General features: G+C 45.4%; 1 protein-coding gene across 1 annotated transcript; it reads right to left on the bottom strand.

The window, feature by feature from the left end:
- Nucleotides 1-291: 291 nt before the first annotated feature.
- Nucleotides 292-20,982, bottom strand: LOC137325626 (di-N-acetylchitobiase-like). Its single transcript, XM_067990891.1, has 7 exons — nucleotides 20,851-20,982; nucleotides 15,634-15,772; nucleotides 8,463-8,671; nucleotides 4,228-4,399; nucleotides 4,042-4,139; nucleotides 3,560-3,721; nucleotides 292-477 (listed from the first exon to the last, which is right to left on the bottom strand). Exons 1-7 carry the CDS (start codon nucleotides 20,980-20,982, stop codon nucleotides 292-294), a joined length of 1,098 nt encoding a protein of 365 aa, XP_067846992.1.
- Nucleotides 20,983-22,879: the final 1,897 nt, after the last annotated feature.

The raw sequence follows: 22,879 nt of genomic DNA, 5'->3' as shown, positions 1-22,879 counted from the left end.
TTTAGCCTGCACTATCATTAAGCATTATGATAGTCAATACAGGTTTGGCGCACTTTGTAAGCAACTTAAGATGCCTGAAGCGACCAGATCTTGTGGTACAAATCACATTAGTACATTTGTTTCTCATTGAATTGGAAATCGTTAGCTTGATAAAATTTTAAATCTGTTCCCTCGATCTGCGTTATCTTTAATTTCTAATGTTGGAAGCTAGCTCACTTTTCGCTGAGTTTATTTGCAAAATGAAATGATTACATTATGTTAAGGTTAGATGGTTCAAGGTTGCCATTTTCCTCACAAAGGGCAAAGAGCATTCCACATGTCTTCAGTTTGCTTTACGATGAAATGATCATCACTGTAGTTCAGCATATTTCCATTCCACATGCCTATGCCACGGAGTCTCAATTTCTTCATGATCGCAGACTTAATTGAAATGCTCTGCGGATCGTCATACCAGACCAGATGATAAGTATTATTAACCTGCCATAAGAAAACAAACGAGAGTTACACAGATAGGAGCGAGGGGTTTGGGTCAATGCACAGTTCGAGACACAGTGCTGAAAATCTTCAGCAGCACTATTTAAAATGCTTGCATGAAAAGACAAGCTCAGGTGGGCTGAGGAGAAGAAAGGTGAAGAGGTGGATTGTTCCAAACCTTAGTTGAAACGGATTGTGAAAAGCACTGTAACATTACATGAACTGTAAGTCATCTGTAAAGTGTCTGAGTACATTTACACATCACACCTGATTAGGAATCAAAATAGAAACTAATTTTAGAAAGAATCTGACCACTGAGCCTTCACTATGATAACAGAACATCGAATCTGAATAAATGTCAACTTTTTGAATTCTTTAAATTACTAAAATTGGAAAAATCAATGAAAATGTTGTTCTAAAAATGACAGCGTGGGATAGAGTACAAATGATTAATAGGTTAATGTCATCATTAAAATATCGCGAGACTGTTCACTGATTGAATTAAGCGTTCATCCGTTAACATCCCACAGCTTAATTTCAAGTCAGTGATATAACGATGTTACTGCACTTCAAAGTAACTTATTGTGAGAAGCACTTTGGGACGATTCAGAGAGACAATCGATAAAGCACAATATAAATGCCATTCTTTAACTTTTACTGACACCGGCATTTTATTTCCTACCTGTAGTGTAGAGATTTTCTTTTTAAAATTCCAACGTTTTGTCATTGTGGACTAACTCTCAGTTCAAACAACGAAGCTTTGAAAATGAGCCGAAGTTCCTCCATGGGCTTGACATTTAAATACAGGTGTCCTGACAGGAAAGCATCAAAAAGAGGATCTCCGTCTTAGATTCAAGCCAAATTGCCCAAACTGTCAGCTTAATTTTTGATATGAAATCCAACAGTCTATGTCGGAAACAATGCTTTACACTCAAGCACACATTTCTGATTACAGTGGATTAGCTATGCTGAGGCTGCAGAATCATAGAGTCATAGAATGGTTACAACACGGAAGGAGGCCATACGGCCCGTCAAGTCCGTGCCAGCTCCCTGCAAAACCAATCCAGCTAGTCCCATTCCCCCGCCCTAGCCCCTTAGCTCTGGAAAGATTTTCCTTTCAAGTACTTATCGAATTCCCTTTTGAAAGTTTTTTTTGATTCGTTCATGGGATGTTGGCATCGCTGGCAAGGCCAGCATTTATTGCCCATCCCTAATTGCCCTTGAGAAGGTGGTGATGAGCCGCCTTCTTGAACCGCTGCAGTCCGTGTGGTGAAGGTTCTCCCACAGTGCTGTAGGTAGGGAGTTCCAGGATTTTGACACAGCGACGATGAAGGAACGGCGATATTATATCGAATTCACTTTTGAAAGCCACTATTGAATCTGCTCCACCACATCTTCAGGCAGTGCATTCCAGACCACGACCACTCGCTGTGTAAAAAAGTTTTTTCTCATATCACCTTTGGTTCTTTTGCCAATCACCTTAAATCTATGTCCTCATTCTTGACTCCTCCACCAATGGGAACAGTTTCTCTCTATCTACTCTCTCCAGACCCTTCATGATTTTGAACACCTCTATCAAATCTCCTCTCAACCTTCTCTGCTCGAAGGAGAACAACCCCAGCTTCTCCAGTCTATGCACATAACTGAAGTCCCTCATCCCTCGAATCATTCAGATAAATCTCGTCTGCACCCTCTCTATGGCCTTCACAACCTTCCGAAAGTGCAGTGCCCAGAACTGGCACAATGCTCCAGTTGTGGCCGAACCAGCATTTTATAAGTATTCATCATAACCTCCATGCTTTTGTAATCTATGCCTCTATTTATAAAGCCCAGCATCCTGTATGCTTTCTCAACCTGCCCTGCCACCTTTAACGATTTGTGCTCATCAACCCCCAGATCTCTCCCTTCCTGCATCCCATAGTTTATATTGCCTCACCTTGTTCTTCCGACTGAAATGTGTGACTTCACAATTTTCTGCGTTGAATTTCAGCTGCCACGTGTCCGCCCATTCCACCAGCCTGTCTATGTCCTCTTGAAGTCTATCACTAACCTCCTCACTGTTCATTACACTTCCAAGTTTTGGGCCATCTGCAAATTTTGAAATTGTGCCCCTGCAGCTCCAAGAAAATCCCAGTCCATCTTTTTTAACACTCAAATCAATTAACTCATCTGGATGCTGTGCAACATATGAACATAAGACACACATTTAAAGCGCAGACGGGATCTCAGTTTAGCGTGTCATCTGAAAGATGGCACCTCCGACAGTGCAGCACTCCCTCAGTACAGCAACTTAGAAAAATCCAATGCACAGTCCAGATGTCAATTCAGATGCAACAAGGCAAAAGATTATGGTGTTCGATTGGGGAAAAAATGATTTGGGGGAAAATAGAAAGAGATAGATGACTTGCAAGTCAGAGTTAGCATTGGCCTCCAGAGAAAACAATTTTCAAAAATAAATAGGATAAACCAAGGTCTGATTTAACTCAATGTGGAACATTCTATCATTTCAAAATAATCTTTTCAAATTACTCAAAGTAACAAAATATTGCAATCGAAAGGTGGAAAACACGATTTAAATGTTACTGCTGAAAGCTCAAGCATCACAGCCTTTGACTGCAGTGCATCAAGTATCTCAGCAAGATTTGGCCAATGTCAATTAGACATGTGACTAGGTAGAATACAGTAGGTCGAGAGTGTGTGGTATTTGCTACTGTGCAGTTTTCTTATGTACAGGGCACGCTACCGTCAATCTTTTGTGTTAAATTGATCATCAAATGGGAGACAGGGGCACACATTTCACGAACCAAACAATCGCTAATTTTCACAGGAGGGTCAATATGGGTTGTGTAAAGTGATCTATTTGAAAAGACCACAGCTCGGAATTGATTTGGTGCTTTGTATGTCAACTCCAATTTTCTTGGCTATTCTCCAACTACACACATTTTCTACTGTATAAACTGTACATTCTGAACTTTGCTGAATCCTGTACACAGAGAATATTGAATCGTGAAACACTGCAATGTTTGCATTCTGCAAAGAATGGACAATGCACAACTCTCCGTTGTGTTTTGATTGATAGTCTTACCATGTAGATATAATACGGGGCTTTCTGCTCATCATCCCAATATCTGCCAGTAATTGATTTGTGCACGTGCTGTATGATCTCTTTGTATGGGACCTGACGTCCAGCTGCACCACTGCAAGGGGCACCTCGGGTAGCAATCTTTTCCAATACACACCTACCACCCTGAAAAGTACGAAAGGATGAAAAAAATAATACTTGTGAATAGAGTTACTTTGGTAATTTCAAAAATGCAGTAACAGCATGACTGATCTCGAAGTGCAAAGGCTATGAGGGACAATTAGAGAAACATAAGCTTTACAATCTCGAGAGGGATGAGTTTCAGGTGAACTGACTTCACTCTCATTTCTTGTGCAATGCAAACAATTAATTTCCTCAGAAAAGGGAATCAATGGGATAGTTTGCACAGCAACAAGACAATGGTTTACTAAAGTTAATTCTCAATAATTAGGATATCTGAAAGCCAGATAATGACAACACCTTACCTCAAACAACTGCCTGCAAGTATAGTCATAACCATACCATGGAACTCCCAGCACGAGCTTTCTGGAATCAATACTCAGATTGATATAAGCGGAGTAACCTAAATGGGGAAAATAATAATGAGGGTCCTAGATTCACATTGATATCGGGCAGGTAGACCCTGAACCAGATGGTCTTATTGTACATACCTGATAAAGTCTGGTAATAGGGAGCATTTGGCTTTGAAAAGCAAATGTCCCACATTTGACTCTGCATATCATAGGACATCACAAATAAAAAGTCACAGGAATTTGCAATTCTCAAAAAGTCATAGCATCGGCCATCAATGCAGTCTGGAGACCAAGGCACGTTAAATGTGACCTAAGGGCCAAAGAGTAACAAGAAGAAGTTAGTTTCATCTCATACCTTATGTTGGATATCACTAGTAGTTATATGGTTTTTATATGCACTCGCACATGGTCCATGGGAGCTGTGAATTTAACAGGTTAGGAGTTCGACAGTGTTCATGACTGTATAAAAAGGAACAGGATAAAGTTGGGGCAAATAGTGAGTTAGAATTAATAGGATCCTCGGTTATCAAATATTAATCAGGTTCAATTCCCCACTGCTCACTCACCTTCTTCCTCCAATTTTCTGTCAGTTTTCTCTCCTCCTCTTCAAAAGGCATTAAGTTGTGACAAAACTGCAGTCCCAAAAGGGCCAGCCCCACTCCAATACCGAGTCAAAGTGCCCAAAGTTTGTTTGCACGAGGCCAGACATTGAGTGCTGGCAGGCTATTTGACTGTCGGGCCTAAGGTCAAGAATTAAATCACTGCAATCTGAGTTAACAAGTTCTAAGAACATAGGAACATAAGAAACAGAATCTGGAAGAACGGGATATGACGCTAGTAAGAACGGGATATGACGCTCGACTCATCGATCGACAGTTCCGACGGGCCACAGCGAAAAATCGCATAGACCTCCTCAGGAGACTAACACGGGACGCAACCAACAGAGTACCCTTTGTCGTCCAGTACTTCCCCGGAGCGGAGAAACTACGCCATGTTCTCCGCAGCCTTCAACATCTCATCAATGACGACGAACACCTCGCTATGGCCATCCCCACACCTCCACTACTCTCCTTTAAACAGCCACCCAACCTCAAACAGACCATCGTTCGCAGCAAATTACCTAGCTTTCAAGAGAACAGCGTCCACGACACCACACAACCCTGCCACGGTAACCTCTGCAAGACATGCCAGATCATCGACACAGATACCACCATCACACGAGAGGACACCACCCACCAGGTGCATGGTTCATACTCCTGTGACTTGGCCAATGTTGTCTACCTCATACGTTGCAGGAAAGGATGCCCCAGAGCATGATACATTGGCGAGACCATGCAGAAGCTGCGACAACGGATGAACGGACACCGCGCAACAATCACCAAACAGGAGGGTTCCCTCCCAGTCGGGGAACACTTCAGTAGTCAAGGACATTCAGCCACCGACCTTCGGGTAAGCGTACTCCAAGGCGGCCTTCGAGACACACGACAACGCAAAATCGTCGAGTAGAAATTGATAGTCAAGTTCCGCACCCATGAGGACGGCCTCAACTGGGATCTTGGGTTCATGTCACGCTACACGTTACCCCACCAGCGAACAAATGTTATCTGTTTTTAATATAACGGGTCAGTTGCTGTCTTTTCTATGTTTCTACCTCTCTATCTCAGTTTTTTTTTTGTTTTTTTTTGGTGATTTCTATATTCGGAGACCTTGCAGGTAACACCTGTCTGTCTGCACACTGATTGCCTTGGCAACGGGCAGTTGAAAAAACTGTCTGTGATCGCCAAGCATTGTTCTGTGATTTATAAATGCGATTTCATTTCGAGGATTTCATTTCCAACAACGTTCACCTGAGGAAGGAGGAAGCCTCCGAAAGCTTGTGAATTTAAAATAAAATTGCTGGACTATAACTTGGTGTTGTAAAATTGTTTACAATTGTCAACCCCAGTCCATCACCGGCATCTCCACATCATAAGAAACAGAAGCAGGAGTAGGCCACATTGCACCTTGAGCCTGCTCCGCCATTCAAACAGATCGTGGCTGATCTTTGACCTCAAATCCACTTTCCTGCTCAATCCCCATATCCCTTGATTCCCCCGAGAGTCCAAAAATCGATCTATCTCAGCCTTGAATATACTCAACAACTCAGCATCCACAGCCCTCTGGAATTCCAAAGATTCACAACCCTCTGAATGAAAAAATTCCTGCTCATCTCAGTCTTAAATGGCCGACCCCTTACCCTGCGACAATGCCCCAAGTTCTGGACTCTCCAGCCATGGGAAACAACCTCATAAGTCCCCTCATAATCTTATATGTTTCAATGAGATCATCTCTCACTCTTCTGAACTCCAGAGAGTATAATAGTGATCCAAGATGGCGTACAGTGTGGGGAAATGTGAGGTTATTCACTTTGGTAGGAAGAACAGAAAAACAGAATATTTTTAAATGTTGAGAAACTATTAAATGTTTGTGTTCAGAGAGACTTGGGTGTCCTCGTACAAGAAACACAAAAAGTTAGCACGCAGGTACTGCAAGCAATTAGGAAGTCAAATGGAATGTTTGCCTTTATTGCAAGGGTGTTGGAGTACAAAAGTAAGGAAGTCTTACTACGATTGTGCAGGGCTCTGGTGAGACCTCACTTGGAGTACTGCGTACAGTTTTGGTCTCTTTATCGAAGGAAAGATGCACTTGTCTTAGAGGCGGTGCAGCGAAGGTTTACTGGATTAATTCCTGGGATGAGAGGGTTGTCCTATTGGACATTCAAATTCTTGTTTGACAGATGGGGATAAAAGGTGAGTTCTTTCACACAAACTTTTGGCTGCGAGATCTTTGTGTTTTCACTGAAAATTCTTACTTTCCACTCACAGTTCTCCTGTTCACACATATTGAACAACTATTCGGACCGCCTCAAACTCACACCATCAGGATGGGGAGTGCCATGGCTCCATTCACCACTACATCCGAGGACGAGTAACATCATCAGCCTCACCACTCCTCCCTGCACAAAACAGTCCTACAACTACACATACACCCACTGTTGCTGCTGCTGGTGACCTCCTCTGCCACTTGAGCCAGGCCTTCTTGGTGGCAGAGGCAGGGCACTTCCTCCTGGAGTGAGGCACCATTGAACCTTTGAGCAGCCTTGCCCCTGTGCTGCTCCATTGTGGTTTCAGGATCTTTGCTCCAGCAAAAGCCTTTGGTGCAATGGCCCTTTGAATCGAGCTCCTGCAGCTGACAGCCCGTGATGGAAGTGCGCAGTCCGCCCGCTGCGCAGCTTTCTGACGGCAAATCCGTAATCCACGTTAAGTGGCACCAATTGAATTGAGATCGCGTGGGAAACGGACATCTTTTATTGGTCGGGTTACCCACGCGCCCATTCACACCCCCGACCCCCCCACCACTGCCATCTCCCCTCCACACTAATATCGGAGCCTTTTATCCTCCTGACAGCTTACTTTCCCACCTCGCTTTGTGTCATCAGCAAACTTGGACAATCAGCACAAGGTTGTGAATCTTTGGAAATCTCTAACCCAGAGGGCTGTCATGTGCAAACTTCTCAACAATAAAAGTCTCCTTCAAACATTACCCAATAATAATGCAGTGAGTGATTTCTTTTTTGGCCACTTAATGGTCCCTTTATTTCAAAGTAACTCCTTGGATGTAAACTGTGGGACATTTCTGAAGGATGTTTTAGGGCTCTACATTAATCCAAGTTTTTCTTCCCCTTAAGAAGGGTTTTGACAGTAAATAAGGAGAAAACCTTCCCAGTGGCAGGAGGGTCAGTGACCAGAGGACACAGATTTAAGGTAATTGGCAAAAGAGCCTGAGGTGAGATGAGGATTTTTTTTTTACGCAGTGATTTGTTATGATCTGGAATGCACTGCCTGAAAGGGTGGTGGAAGCAGATTCAATAGTAACTTTCAAAAGGGCATTGGATAAATACTTGAAGGGAAACAATTGCAGGGCTATGGGGAAAGAGCAGGGGAATGGGACTAATTAGATCGCTCTTTCAAAGAGCCGGCACAGGCACGATGGGCCGAATGGCCTCCTTCTGTGCTGTAACATTCTAAGAACCGATGTGAAAATTACAGTTCGAACAATGCTGGTCCGGGAAGCCGGGCCTCAAGTCACTTGTATCATTCTGGGCTACAAGTGGTGCAGCATCAAGTTTGCTGCATATTCAGTTTAAACTGATTCAATCTAAAATTTCTAACCTCAGCAATGGTCAAAGCAGCTTTGGAACAAGATGATGCACTGATAAACAGCAGCTAAAAATCATGATTTCAATTCACTTATCCAGAAAAATATCAATGGTCTTTACAATTAAGTAGAAACTAAATTGCTTATCCCCATTTAATAAATAACGGCTCCTTTACCTGAGACCCAGGTATTAAATTGTTGAACATCTCCGTAGTTTCGGCAACCAGTTGAGATATCCACAATTTGGTGACAGAATTATTTTCAGCAGAAAACTTCAGGTCCAAATTGATTCCATCCATAAATTGTCTTTTTACAGAGTTGACTCTGTGATTGATCCATTTTCTTTGGTGATTTCTGTCCATAATGTCTTTGTATGTTGGAACTCCTGGTGAACAAACAATGTCCATTTATACAGAAATAAAAACAGAAAATGCTGAAAATACTCAGCAATCCGGGCAACATCTGTGGAGAGAGAAACAGAGTTAATGTTTCAGGTCGATGACCTTTCCTCAGAACTGGAAGAAGTTCGAGATTGAACAGTTTTTAAGCAAGTGCAGAGGCAGAGAAAGGGGGGGTGGGGAAGGAAGGGGAGGGGACAAAAGAACAAAAGGGAAGGTCTGTGATGGGTGGAGGGCAAGAGAGATTAAATGACAAAAAGGATGATGGTGCAAGTCAAGGAGGGTGGGAATGGGACAGGTGAAGAAACAAAAGATGGGTCTCGAGGAACGGTAACTGGTAACAGCAGAACCAACACCAGCTCCTGCTGTCCGAAAAAATGGGAGGAGTGGTTATGATCTGAAGTTATTGAAATCACTCTTGAGTCTGAAAGGTTATAAGGTGCCGAGTCGAAAGGTGAGGTGCTGTTCCTCTGTCTGGCTCGCTCTCTGTCTGGCTCGCTCTCTGTCTGGCTGGCTCGCCGGCTCGCTCGCTCTCTGGCTTGCTGGCAGGCTGGCTCGCTCGCTCTCTAACTTGCTGGCTGACTGGCTTGCTCACTCACTCTCTGTCTGGCTGTCTGGCTCACTTGCTTTCTGTCGGTCTGGCTGGCTCGCTCTCTTGTCTGGCTCGCTTGCTCGCTTGCTCTCTGTCTCACCCGCTCACTCGCTCTCTGTCTGGCTGGCTCGCTCGCTCGCTTGCTCCCTGTCTGTCTGGCTCACTCGCTCGCTCTCTGTCTGGCTCGCTCGCTCTCTGTCTGTCTCGCTCGCTCGCTCTCTCGCTGCCTCACTCTGTCTCTCTCTATCTCATTTGCTAAGTTGACGTTGACAGCATCTGGACAAATTCTGTATCAATTCTGTTTTCATGATATATTTCATATGCAGATGCGGAAGGATAAACTAGTTATTTCTTTTATTACTGAATTACATGATCTAATTCAGAAGCTTGATTTGCGTAGAAAATTTTGGATGCTTCGAATTAGAATTTTTTTTTCATTTCATTTTCTCTGTGGTCTTTGCCGCTGCCATTGATTTGAGATTAAAAGGTGATGCTTGACTTTGATTAATTTGACAGACTCATGTATTCAGAGGTTAGAGGTCTAATTAATGGAGGAGTGACATTAGAGGAGAGTTAAAATCACTGGCAGCTGGTCATAAAATTTTGCATTTGTGACTTGGGGCAAGGGAGTGGGACTAATTGGATAGCTCTTTCAAAGAGCCGGCACAGACACGATGGGCTGAAGGGCCTCCTCCTGTGCTGTATCATTCCATGAACTTCACTGGAACAGTGTAAGGGGCCGAGGACAGAGAGGTCAGAGTGGGAGTGGGACAGAGAATTAAAGAGGAAAGCGACCGGAAGGTCAGAGTCACGTTTGCGGACTGAGCAAAGCGGTCACCCAACATGCGTTTGGTCTCCCCAGTGTAGAGGAGACTGCATCGTGAGCAGCAAATACAGTAAACTATACAATCATGGAATCATAAATGGTTATAGCACAGAAGGAGGCCATTCAGTCCATCGAGCCTGTGCCGGCTCATTGAAAGAGCAATCCAGTTAGTCCCATTTCCCTGCTTTTTCCTCGTAGCCCTGCAAATTTTTCCGTTCAAGTATTTATCCAATTCCTTTTTGAAAGCCGTGATTGAATCTGCTTCCACCATCCTTTCAGGCAGAGCATTCCAGATCATAACTACTCGCTGCGTAAAAAAGCTTTTTCTCATGTCGCCTTCGGTTCTTTTCCCAATCATCTTAAATCTGTGTCCTTTGGTTCTTGACCCTTCTGCCAATGGCAACATTTTCTGTTTATTTACTTTATCTAAACTCTTCAGGATTTTGAACGCTTCTATCAAATCTTCTCTCAACCTTCTCTGCTCCAAGGAGAACTCAATTGAAAGAAGTACAAGTAAATCGCTATTTCACCTGGAAGGAGTGTTTGGGGCCCTGGACGGTGGGAAGGGAGGAGGTGAAAGTGCAGGTGTTGCATCTCCTGCGCTCGCACGGGAAGGTGCCGTGGGAAGGGGAGTGGGTTTTGGGGATGATGGAAGAGGGGACCAGGGTGTCGCAGAGGGAATGGTCCCTTCAGAATGCTGAAAGGGGGGGCAGTTGAAGATGTGTTTGGTGGTGGGATCGCGCTGGAGGTGGTGGAAATGGCAGAGGATGATACAGTGAATGTGGAGGCTAGTAGGGGTGCAAGGTAAGGACAAGGGGGACCCTATCATGGTTCTGGGAGGGAGGGGAAAGGGTGAGGGCAGAAGTACGGGAAATGGGATGGACATGGTCGAGGGCCATTAACTACAGTGGAGGGGAATCCTCGGTTGAGGAAAAAGGAAGACTTATCGGAAGCACTGATGTGGAAGGTGGCATCGTCAGAACAGATGCAACAGAGACGGAGAAACCAGGAGAATGAATAGAGTCCTTACAGGAAGTGTGGTCAGAGGTAATCAAGGTAGCTGTTGGAGTCAGTGGGCTTAAAATAGATGTTGGTTGACAGCCTATCCCCAGAAATGGAGATAGAGAAGTCGAGGAAGGGAAAGAGATGGACCATGTGAAGGCGGGAGAAGGTTAGAAATTGGAAGCAAAGTTGATTAAATATTCCAGTTCAGGGCGGGAGCAGGAAACATCACCAATACAGTCATCAATGTACCGGAAAAAGAGGTGAGGGAGGGGTCCTGAGTGGGACTGGAACAAAAGTATTCCACATATCCGACAAAAAGGCAGGCATAGCTCGCCCCCGTATGAATTCCCATAGCAACACCTTTTATTTGGAGGAAGTGAGTGGAGTCAAAGTAGAAGTTGTTCAACATAAGAACAAGTTCAGCCAGGCTGAGGAGGGTGGTGGTGGATGGGGACTGATTGGGTCTCCGTTCAAGGAAGCAGCGGAGGGCCCGCAGGCCGTCGTGGTGAGGGATGGAGGTGTAGAGGGACTGGACGCCCAGGGTGAAAAGGAGATGGATAGGGCCGGGAAACTGGAAACTGTTAAAGTTACGGAGGACATTGGAAGAGGAAGAAATAAATTCCGTGGGGCAAGAACAGGCTGAAACAATTGGTCTACCGGGGCAGTCCAGTTTGTGGATCTTGGGAAGTAGGTAGAAGCGGGTTGTGTAGAGTTCGGGGACTATGAGGTTGGAGGCCATGGGTGGAAGATCTCCAGAGGAGATGAGGTTAGTCATAGTCTGGGAAAGTATGACTTGATGTTCGGCGGTGGGGTCATGGTCCAGGGGGAGATAGGAGGAGGTGTTGGAGAGTTGCCATTCAGCCTCTGCGAGGTAGAGGTCTGTTCACCAAACTACAATAGAGCCGCCCTTGTCAGCAGGTTTAATGATAATGTCAAGGTTGGAACTGAGAGAACGGAGTGCTGCAAGTTCAGATGGAGGTCGATTTACAGAGCATTTACAGAGCATCATTCACAGAACATTGTGTCCAAAGACACTTTACAGGACAGAACTGCCAACATCAAGTAGGAAGGAGTAGAGGAAGATATAGCGAGAATTTACATTCACATCGTGCCTTTCACATCCTCAGGATGTCCTTAAATGCTTCATAGCCAATTAATTATTTTCGAAACGTAATCACTGTTGTTTTGTAAGGAGATGTGGTAGCTAATTTGTGCCCAGCAAGGCCCCACAAATAGAAAATTAGATAAATGGCCAGTTAATCTGTTTTGGTGATGGAGGTTGAGGGATGAATGTTGTCCAGGACACCAGGAGAACTCCCTGTTCTTTGAATTGCGCCAATGGGGTCTTTTACATCCACCTGAACAGGCAGGTGGAGCCTTTGTTTAAGGTCTCATCTGAAACACAGCACTTCTGGCAATGCAGCATTCCCTCAGTACTGCACTTAGGTGTCACGTCCTGGAGTAAACCCAAAACCTTCTGACCCAGGAGGAGAGACACAGTGCTACCACTGAGCCAAGCTGACACTTGAGGGAAGTGACCAAAGGCACAGTCAAACAGGTCGGTTTTGATGAGGCTTTCGAAGATAGGAAGAGAAATAGCAAGACAAAGAAGTTGAAGAAGAAGAATCTGGAGTTCAAGACAGTAACAGCTGAAGGTTCTGCCATTGATGGTGGAAGAGGAGAAATCTCATTAGCCCAGAGTCGGAAGAATGGAGCGTGTGTGCTGGGCTCTGGACACAATTGGGTCGGGCTTTCATTAAACTGCATTCTTCATTCTAAATCCTGGCATCAGTGGCAGACTGCTGCTGTGCCAGGGAATAAAAGTTCCACCTATCTATTTATAGGTTATTAAAAACACTATGTCCTGTCATCTTTCTATTCAAAAATTCTGTGTCAACACTATCTTTTGTTTTTTTATTTTAATTGTGTTCACATCCAGTGACGCCCGTCCTGTCACCTTTGTAATTGGATTTTGCCCATAATGTGGCCTGTGGTGATGCAGTTCCACACTACGGCCACCAAGTGATGGTGTGGAACAGATTTCTCAACCTGCAGCTGAAACTGTTTTTCATGGACCATGTTTTTCCTCAGTAACTGCAATATTTAATTTACAAAATAAGAGTTTCTAAAATAAAATACAAATTCAAAAAATGACATTTCACAATAACATGTTTATATTTATTCACCAAATTTTCTTTCAGTGTCTTTGCTTGAAGTGAAGACATTGAAGACAAGTGAAGTTTTTATTTGAAGGCCTCAGCCTGTCTCCAAAGCCTGGACATATCCTTCTCCCTCATATACTTCTGCAGCTTCCCCTTGAATGCATCCATGCCATTTGCATCAGCCACTCCATGTGGTAGCAAGTTCCACATTCTCACCACTCACTGACGAAAGAAGTTTTTCCTGAATTCCCTATTGGATTTATTTGTGACTATCTTATAGATTTGGATTACCTCTAGTTTTCGACTCGCCCACAAATGGAAAATTACAAACATATGAACATACGAGAGCTGGAGTCGGCCATTCGGCCCCTCGAGCCTGCTCTGCTATTTGGTAAGGTCATGATTGATCTGATTGTGACCTCAACCCTACTTACCTGTCTACCGACTATAACCTTTGACTCCCTTGTTAATCAGGAGTCGATCTAACTCGGCCTTAGAAATATTCAATGACCCTGCCTCCACTGCTCTCTGGCAAGGGAGTTCCACAGATTCAGGACCCTCTGAGAGAAAAAATTCCTCCTCACCTCCGTCTTAAATGGGAGACCCATTATTTTTAAACTGGTGGCCCCTAGTTCTAGTATCTCCCACAAAGGGAAACCTCCTCTCATCATCTACCCCTTCTAGTCCCCTCAGGATCTCATATGTTTCAATAAGATAACCTCTCGTTCTTCTAAATTCCAGTGTATTCAGGCCCAACTTATCCAACCTTCCCTCAAAAGATAACCCCCTCATCTGAGGAATCAGTCGAGTGAACCTTCTCTGAACTACCTCCAAGCAATTATTTCCTTTCTTAAATAAGAAGACCAAAACTGCACACAGTATTCGAGATGTGGTCTCACCAATGCCCTGTACAACTGTAGCAAAACATCTCTACTTTTATATTCCATTCCCCTTGCAATAAATGACAATATTCCATTTGCCTTCCTAATCACTTGCTGTTTCTGCATACTAACTTTTTGTGATTCATGTACTAGGACACTGATTCCTGTGGCACTCGTAACATCTTGCCAATTCATAATTTTAAATACCTCTATCAGATCACGTCCCAGCCTTCTCTTTTCCAGAGAAAAGAGCCCCAGCCTGTTCAGTCTTTCCTGATAGTTACACTCTCTCAGTTCTGATATCATCCTTGTAAATCCTTTTTGCACTTTCTCCAGAGCTTCGGTATCTTTTTGTAATATGGAGACCAGAACTGTGCACAGTCCTCTCAGTGTTTTCCAACCAAGGACCGATACAAGATGAACATAACATCTCTGCTGTGAATTATTTTCCTCTAGAAATGAACCCCAATGATTTGTTTGCGCTTTTTAAGGCTTTCTTAACTAAGCATTTCTGCTTAAATGCTCAAGGCAAGTACAGAAGATCGGAATAGGGCGACGATGAGGGAAGCGGTGGTTCGGGCACCTAACTTGCAGGAACATGTGAGGGGTGAGGGACTGATGCTTCCAAAGATGTCAATAGCAGTTTGGGTCGCATTCCATTAGACCCCCCTCCTCCCCAACAAGACATGTTAGACCCTGCATTCCCCGACCTCCCCAATACTGCCAGATCCCAGCAATCCCTGACCATCTCCTGAGTCCTTGCTGGATCCCACAATCTCCCTCCTCAGAATTCTCCCCCTCCCCTACTCCTCGATCAGAAGACTCCCGCTCAGTGCTCACGAACCCAGCAAGTTTGGGAGGTGAAAAGTAGAATAAAAATACATCACCAGTCAATCTCCCATGGCAATGGACAAAGAGAGTCCAGACTTGTGTAGTATTCAGACGAAACAGGATTAGAGTGTGGGGGATAATTCAACCAGGGTGTTCAGATGTAACTCAGTCCCCATTGTGAAATCATGAAATTTGTCCTAATTTTTAATATAATACTTTGATCAATTGTAATTTTTATTTAAATGGCAATTTGAGTGGAAAGATGCAAAACAGAGGTGCTACAGTGCCACCACTGGTGGGGAGGATGTAATTACAGTGCATCAAGTTTACGGAGACAGTTCCCATTATAAATGTGGACAGAGGAATTTATAAATGGAAAAAGTTGCAACAAAAGTGTGAAAAACTTGAGAACAGAAAGTAAGGTTTTGTTGACAGGAGGTGTGTGTGGATATAAGATTTTTCATATGCTATAGATGGAATGTAGAATCATTTGCGAGAGCTGTACCGGAGCTGGAGGGGAATTTCAGCACTGTAATGTCAAAAATAGCAATTCAAGGCTGTGCACTGAATGTCCTTTTATGTGGTTCTCAATAATACAGCTTGCATTGGAAGACAGAAGGACATTTGTTTTTTCTGTGATAAGATTACTTACCTCTCAGGACAACTCGAACTTGATTCGCATGAGCATAACACAAAAGCTCAGGATCGTAAGGTCCAAAGGCTGCAATAGTCGTGACCTTAGACCAGTCATAATACTTCCAATCCTTTCCTCCAACATCAAAGACAAAGACCTAGTACAAAATAAAGCAGTCAATTGCAGTAATGAAGGGCAGAAAACTGCCATTTAAAAATTTATATTTTCACAATCATTGGCCCAGATTTTGTTGACAAAATAACGGTGAGGCGAATGGGGCTCGTTTTATTTATGTGTAAATGGTACAGCAACTTCAGGCGAGGGGCAGATAAACTCTTTTTACAAGGGACTTTCGTGTTACAGTTTAAAAACTTTTCCATTTTAGGTACCTGGTGTCAAATCAAGCATTTCTACCATGAGACCAGCAAGACTCGATCAGAATATAGTTCCCGAGAAAGAGAAACAGCCCATACTGCACCAGTGTGACATTTTTCCATTTCCCACACCAACCATCCTGTGTTCTCAAATGAGACTGCCTGTTTAGTGCTGCAGTTTAGTTCATCACAGTTTTGTGATTTGGGCCCTTTGATTTGGACTGAGACTATCAAACATGCATCATCTCAGCTGGCACTTTTGTGCAGTAATGAGAGAGTGCTGCATTGTTGGAGGGGTTGTCTTTTGGATGAGATGTTAAAATGGATCTAATAGACCACTGGCAATATTGAAGAGCAGGGAGTTCTCTTGGTGTCCTGGCCAACACTTTTCTCTCAACCAACATCAGCAGAAACACATTAACTGTTCATTCATGCAACTTGCTGTTTGTGGGACCTTGCTCTGCACATATCAGCAGAATTGTATTCCAGCACAATCTGTAACCTCATAGCCCGGCATATTCCACTCTCTACCATTACCAACAAGCCAGGGGATCAACCCTGGTTGATTGAGGAGTGCAGAAGAGCATGCCAGGAGCAGCACCAGGCGTACCTAAAAATGAGTTGCCAACCGGGTGAAGCTGCAACACAGGACTACATGCATGCTAAACAGCGGAAGCAACATGCTATACACAGAGCTAAGTGATTCCACAACAACCAACGGATCAGATCAAAGCTCTGCAGTCTTGCCACATCCAATCGTGAATGGTGGTGGAAAATTAAATAACTAACGGGAGGAGGAGGCTCTGCAAACATCCCCATCCTCAATGATAGGCATCTTACAACACCAGGTTATAGTCCAACAATTTTATTTTAAAATCACAAGCTTTCAGAGATTATCCCCTTCATCAGGTGAATGAGTGAAAGATTCTCAAATCGCATAAGACAAACACGGGACGCAACCAACAGAGTACCCTTCGTCGTCCAGTACTTCCCCGGAGCGGAGAAACTACGCCATGTTCTCTGCAGCCTTCAACATGTTATCGATGACGACGAACACCTCGCTATGGCCATCCCCACACCTCCACGACACACCTTTAAACAGCCACCCAACCTCAAACAGACCATCGTTCGCAGCAATTTACCCAGCTTTCAGGAGAACAGCGTCCACAACACCACACAACCCTGCCACAGCAACCTCTGCAAGACATGCCAGATCATCGACACGGATACCACCATCACACGAGAGGACACCACCCACCAGGTGCATGGTTCATACTCCTGTGACTCGGCCAACGTTGTCTACCTCATACATTGCAGGAAAGGATGCCCCAGAGCATGGTACATTGGCGAGACCATGCAGACACCGCGACAACGGAAGAACGGACACCGCGCAACAATCGCCAGACAGGAGGGTTCCCTCCCAGTCGGGGAACACTTTAGCAGTCAAGGACATTCAGCCACTGATCTTCGGGTCAGCGTTCTCCAAGGTGGCCTTCGAGACACACGACAACGCAAAATCGTCGAGCAGAAGTTGATAGCCAGGTTCCGCACCCATGAGGACGGCCTCAACCGAGATCTTGGGTTCATGTCACGCTACACGTAACCCCACCAGCGAACAAAGAAAAAAAGTTATGTGTTTTAATATTCCCTCTCTCTCTCACTGCCATTTGGGTCTCTTTCTTTCTGTCTGTGCAATTGACACAATGAATATCCAGTGTACTGGGATGTGCTGTTCTCTGTGACTGGCCTGTTTGAACAACAACGACACCTTTTGATTGGTGTGATGCTGTCCCAGCCTAATATAAGATATGCAATTTGAGAATCTTTCACTCATTCACCTGACGAAGGGGATAATCTCCGAAAGCTTGTGATTTTAAAATAAAATTGTTGGACTATAACCTGGTGTTGTAAGATTCCATACATTTGTCCACCCCAGTCCATCACCGGCATCTCCACATCATCCTCAATGATGGCAGAGTCCAGCACGTGAGTGCAAAAGACAAGGCATGAAGCGTTTGCAACCATCTTCAGCCAGAAGTGCCGAGCAGATGATCCATCTCGGCCTCCTCCTGATATCCCCACCATCACAGAAGCCAGTCTTCAGCTAATTCGATTCACTCAACGTGATATCAAGAAACAGCTGAGTGCATTGGATACCTCAAAGGTTATGGGCCCCGACAACATCCTGACTTTAGTGCTGAAGACTCGTGCTCCAGGACTAACGATGCATCCAGCCAAACTGTTCCAGTACAGCTACAACACTGGCAACTATCCAACAATGTGGAAAATTGCTCAGGTATGTCCTGTCCACAAAATGCAGGACAAATCCAATCCAGCCAATTACTGCCCCATCAGTCTGCTCTCAATCATTAGCAAAGTGATGGAAGGTGTCGTCGACATGCTATCAAACGACACTAACTCACCAAAACTTGCTCACCGATGCTCAGTTTGGGTTCCGCCAGGACCACTCGGCTCCAGACATCATTACAGCCTTGGTCCAAACATGGACAAAAGAGCTGAATTCCAGAGGTGAGGTGAGAGTGACAGCCCTTGACATCAAGGCAGCATTTGACCGAGTGTGGCACCAAGGATCCCGAGTAAATTTGAAGTCAATGGGAATCAGGGGGAAAACTATCCAGTGGCTGGAGCCATACCGAGCACAAAGGAAGGTGGAAGTGGTTGTTGGAGGCCAATCATCTCAGCCCCAACACATTGCTGCAGTAGTTCCTCAGGGTAGTGTCCTAGGCCCAACCATCTTCAGCTGCTTCATCAATGACCTTCCCTCCATCATAAGGTCAGAAATGGGGACGTTCACTGATGATTGCACAGTGTTCAGTTCCATTCGCATCCCTTCAGATAATGAAGCAGTCCGTGTCCGCATGCAGCAAGACCTGGACAACATCCAGGTTTGGACTGATAAGTGGCAAGTAACATTCGTGCCAGATAACTGCCAGGCAATGATCATCTCCAACAAGAGAGAGTCTCACCACCTTCCCTTGACATTCAACGGCATAACCACCGCCGAATCCCCCACCTACAAGAGCAAGTCAGAGGCTGGGTATTCTGTGGCGAGTGACTCACCTCCTGAGTCCCCAAAGCCTTTCCACCATCTACCAGGCACGAGTCAGGAGTGTGATGGAATACTCTCCACTTGCCTGGATGAGTGCAGCTCCAACAACAATCAAGAACTCCACACCATCCAGGACAAAGCAGCCCGCTTCATTGGTACCCCATCCACCACACGAAACATTCACTCCCTTCCCCACCGGCGCACAGTGGCTGCAGTGTGTACCATCCACAGGATGTGCTGTAGCAACTCACCAAGGATTCTTCGACAGCACCTCCGAAACCCACGACCTCTACCACCTAGAAGGACAAGGGCAGCAGTCACATGGGAACAACACCACCTGCAAGTTCCCCTCCAAGTCACACACCATCCCAACTTGGAAATATATCGCCATTCCTTCATCATCGCTGGGTCAAAATGATGGAACTCCCGACCGAACAGCACTGTGGGACAACCTTCACCACACGGACGGCAGCGGTTCAAGAAGGCGGCTCACCACCACCTTCTCAAGGGCAATTAGGGATGGGCAATAAATGCTGGCCTTGCCAGCGACGCCCACATCCCATGAACGAATAAAAGAAAATTGCCGCTGAGTTTGCCGACAACACTTCAAAAAGTAATTCATTTCATGTGAAGTTCTTTGGGACATCCTGAGGACATGAGGTGCTCCATAAATTCAAGTTTATTCATTCTTGGAACCAACAGACAGAGGAGACTTTTATCCCACCCATCTGTCAGAAGAATGTTTTGTTGGTGGGAAGGTGGGGGAAGTGGGATAAAAGCAGAATGAACACATCGAGCCTGCAGGTTATATTGGTGGTGCTCTTGTTGCTGCCACACTGCCCACTTCGTAACATTGCTCTGAAGTAAATACTGACCTCATCAATACAGTCAGCAGTTACAGAGTCATTTTGCAACCAATGTATTTTTTAAAGATCTGTTACGTTGTATTCAATTTAATCGTGGCCAAGGTCCCAGTTTTACAATGAGTGAAAAACTCAAATGTCATTTTTATTACATGGGATTCCAGGATTTTTAACTGGTGTTTTGGGGATCAATATTCTGTGAAAACCGCAAACCGGTGACCTCAACCATGGTATTAGACAGACACACTGCAGGAGTTAGATCACACATCATTTCAGACTCTGCACATTGGAGAAATATTTTAAAAAACACATTTTATGGATGCTGCACTTGTTAAAATATCTTTGCACTGCTCAATACTGCGGTTGGTCCTATTTTATACAAACTGTAACTACACCAATATTAACACTTTAACATACGGAATATAATATGATACACTTTGCATTTCAACAATAATCGGACATTCCTCCCCCTACTATCCCCATCCCAATAGCTCCACCTGTCCCTCACCCCGACCCACACCCCTCAGACTGTTCCTGACATTTGGACCATATCAACGACCCCTCTGCAGCCCATCTCTCACCCATGCTCCAGGCTGCAGCTCTCTGTTCCACCGCCGGCCCCCAACCCAGCCCGTGCCCCAATTCCAAGAAAGGCTGTGCCCCTCAACCCAACTCAGCCCAGCCCGTGTCCCCCAACCCAACTCAGCCCAGCCCGTGTCCCCCAACCCAACTCAGCCCAGCCCGTGACCTTTAAATTCACCTCACTCCCCAGGCACCTTTGACTCCAATATTTTAACAAACACCCACCCACCGTGGTAAACAAGCCCATGAGCAGGGGCCCCCACCCCCGGCCCCCGAACACCCACCCCCGGACCCGAACACACTCCCCCGGCCCCCGAACACCCACCCCCGGCCCCCGAACACCCACCTCGAACTCACGCTCCACGGTCACGGGTTCGCACAGAGCCCGATCCGAACAGGGGCAGCCAGTCCCGGAGCCGCAGCAGACCCACAGCACGAGCACGACCAGGGCCTGCGCCAATTCCAAACTCCAGCGCATCCTCTCCGCCTGAGCTCCGACCGATATGAAGATCCACCAGACCCAGCAAGATCATTCATTTATATCCACCCGGATGTGACTGATGATGACACCTCCTGAGTCTCTCTCTCTCTCTCCGTGTGTTGGTGGATGTGGCAACAGTGAAATTTTGAAACAATCTTCATACTCTGAAATGCAACATTTAAAGGGACGTTCTCTTCTCCCCCTTCCTCCAAATCTTGGCCAACAGCAAACAGAGAAACTAATAAAGGAAAAAGAAAGAACTTGCATTTTTTAGCGCCTTTCATGATCTCAGAATGTCTCAAAGTGCTTCATCCCTCTCCATGACCACTGTTTGAGGATGAACCAGACCGTTTGCAAATTGGAGTCCTATTTGACCCTGATATGAGCTTCTGACCACAAATCCTCTCCATCACCAAGACTGCCGACATCCACCTCCATAACATTGTCTTCTCCGACCCTGCCTCAGCTCATCTGCTGCTGAAATCCTCATCCATGCCTTTGATACCTCAAGACTTGACTATTCCAATGCTCCCCCACCGGCCTCTCATCTTCCACCTTCCAAAACCTTGAGCTCATCCAGAACTCTGCTGCCCGTATCCTAACTCACACCAAGTCACATTCACCAATCACACCTGTGCTCGTTGACCTACATTGGCTCCCAGTCCACCGAAACCTCAAATTTAAAATCTATCCCTCAACCAACAACTGAATGTAAACCAGATTATTTGGTCATTTATTTTATTGCTGTTTGCGGGAGCTTACTGTGCGCAAATTGGCTGCCGCGTTTCCTACCTTTACAATCATCCTTGTTTCAAACCCCACCATGGCCTCTCCCCTCCCTATCTCTGTAACTGCCTCCAGCTGTACAACCCTCCGATAACTCTGAGTTCCTCCAATTCTGGACTCTTGCGCATCCCCGATTTTAATCGCTCCACCACTGGCGGCCATGCCTTCAGCTGCCTCGGCCTTAAGCTCTGGAATTCCCTCCATCAGCCTTTTTGCCTCTCTCCCTCTCTCTCCTCCTTGAAGACACTCCAGCGAGTGACTCACCTCCTGACTCCCCAAAGCCTTTCCACCATCTGCAAGACACGAGTCAGGAGTGTGATGGAATAATCTCCACTTGCCTGGATGAGTGTAGCTCCAACAACACTCAAGAAGCTCGACACCATCCAGGACAAAGTAACCCGTTTGATTGCCACCCCATCCACCACCCTAAACATTCACTCCCTTCATCACTGTGGCTGCAGTATGTACCATCTACAGGATGCACAGCAGCAACTCACCAAGGCTTCTTCGACAGCACCTCCCAAACCCCCGAACTCTACCACCTAGAAGGAAAAGGGCATCAGGCACATGGGAACAACACCACCTGCACGTTCCCCTTCAAGTCACACACCATCCCGACTTGGAAATATATCACCGTGACTTCATCGTCGCTGGGTCAAAATCCTGGAACTCCCCACCGAACAGCACTGTGGGAGAACCTTCACCACATGGACTGCAGCGGTTCAAGAAGGCGGCTCACCACCACCTTCTCAAGGGCAATAAGGGATGGGCAATAAATGCTGGCCTTGCCAGTGATGCCCACATCGAATGACCGAATAAAAAAAAACTACCTCTTTGACCGAGCTTTTAGTTACCTGTCCTAATATCTCCTTATGTGGCTCAATGTCAAATTTTGTTTGATAATCGCTCTTGTGAAGCGTCCTGGGACGTTTTACTACATTAAAGGCGCTATATAAATGCAAGTTGTTATTGTTGTTCACAGCCAATGAAGTGCTCTTGAAGCGTAATCACTGTTGTAAAGGTCGGAAAAGCGACAGCCAATTTGCACACGGTCAGCTCGCGCAAACAGCAATAAAATAAATGACCAGATCATCTGATTTTTGTTTCG

The sequence above is a fragment of the Heptranchias perlo genome, chromosome 9 (assembly GCF_035084215.1).
Source record: "Heptranchias perlo isolate sHepPer1 chromosome 9, sHepPer1.hap1, whole genome shotgun sequence".
Classification (NCBI taxonomy): Eukaryota; Metazoa; Chordata; class Chondrichthyes; order Hexanchiformes; family Hexanchidae; genus Heptranchias; species Heptranchias perlo.
The sequence above is the reverse complement of the archived record's forward strand: the minus strand, read 5'-3'. Positions and strand labels throughout refer to the sequence as shown.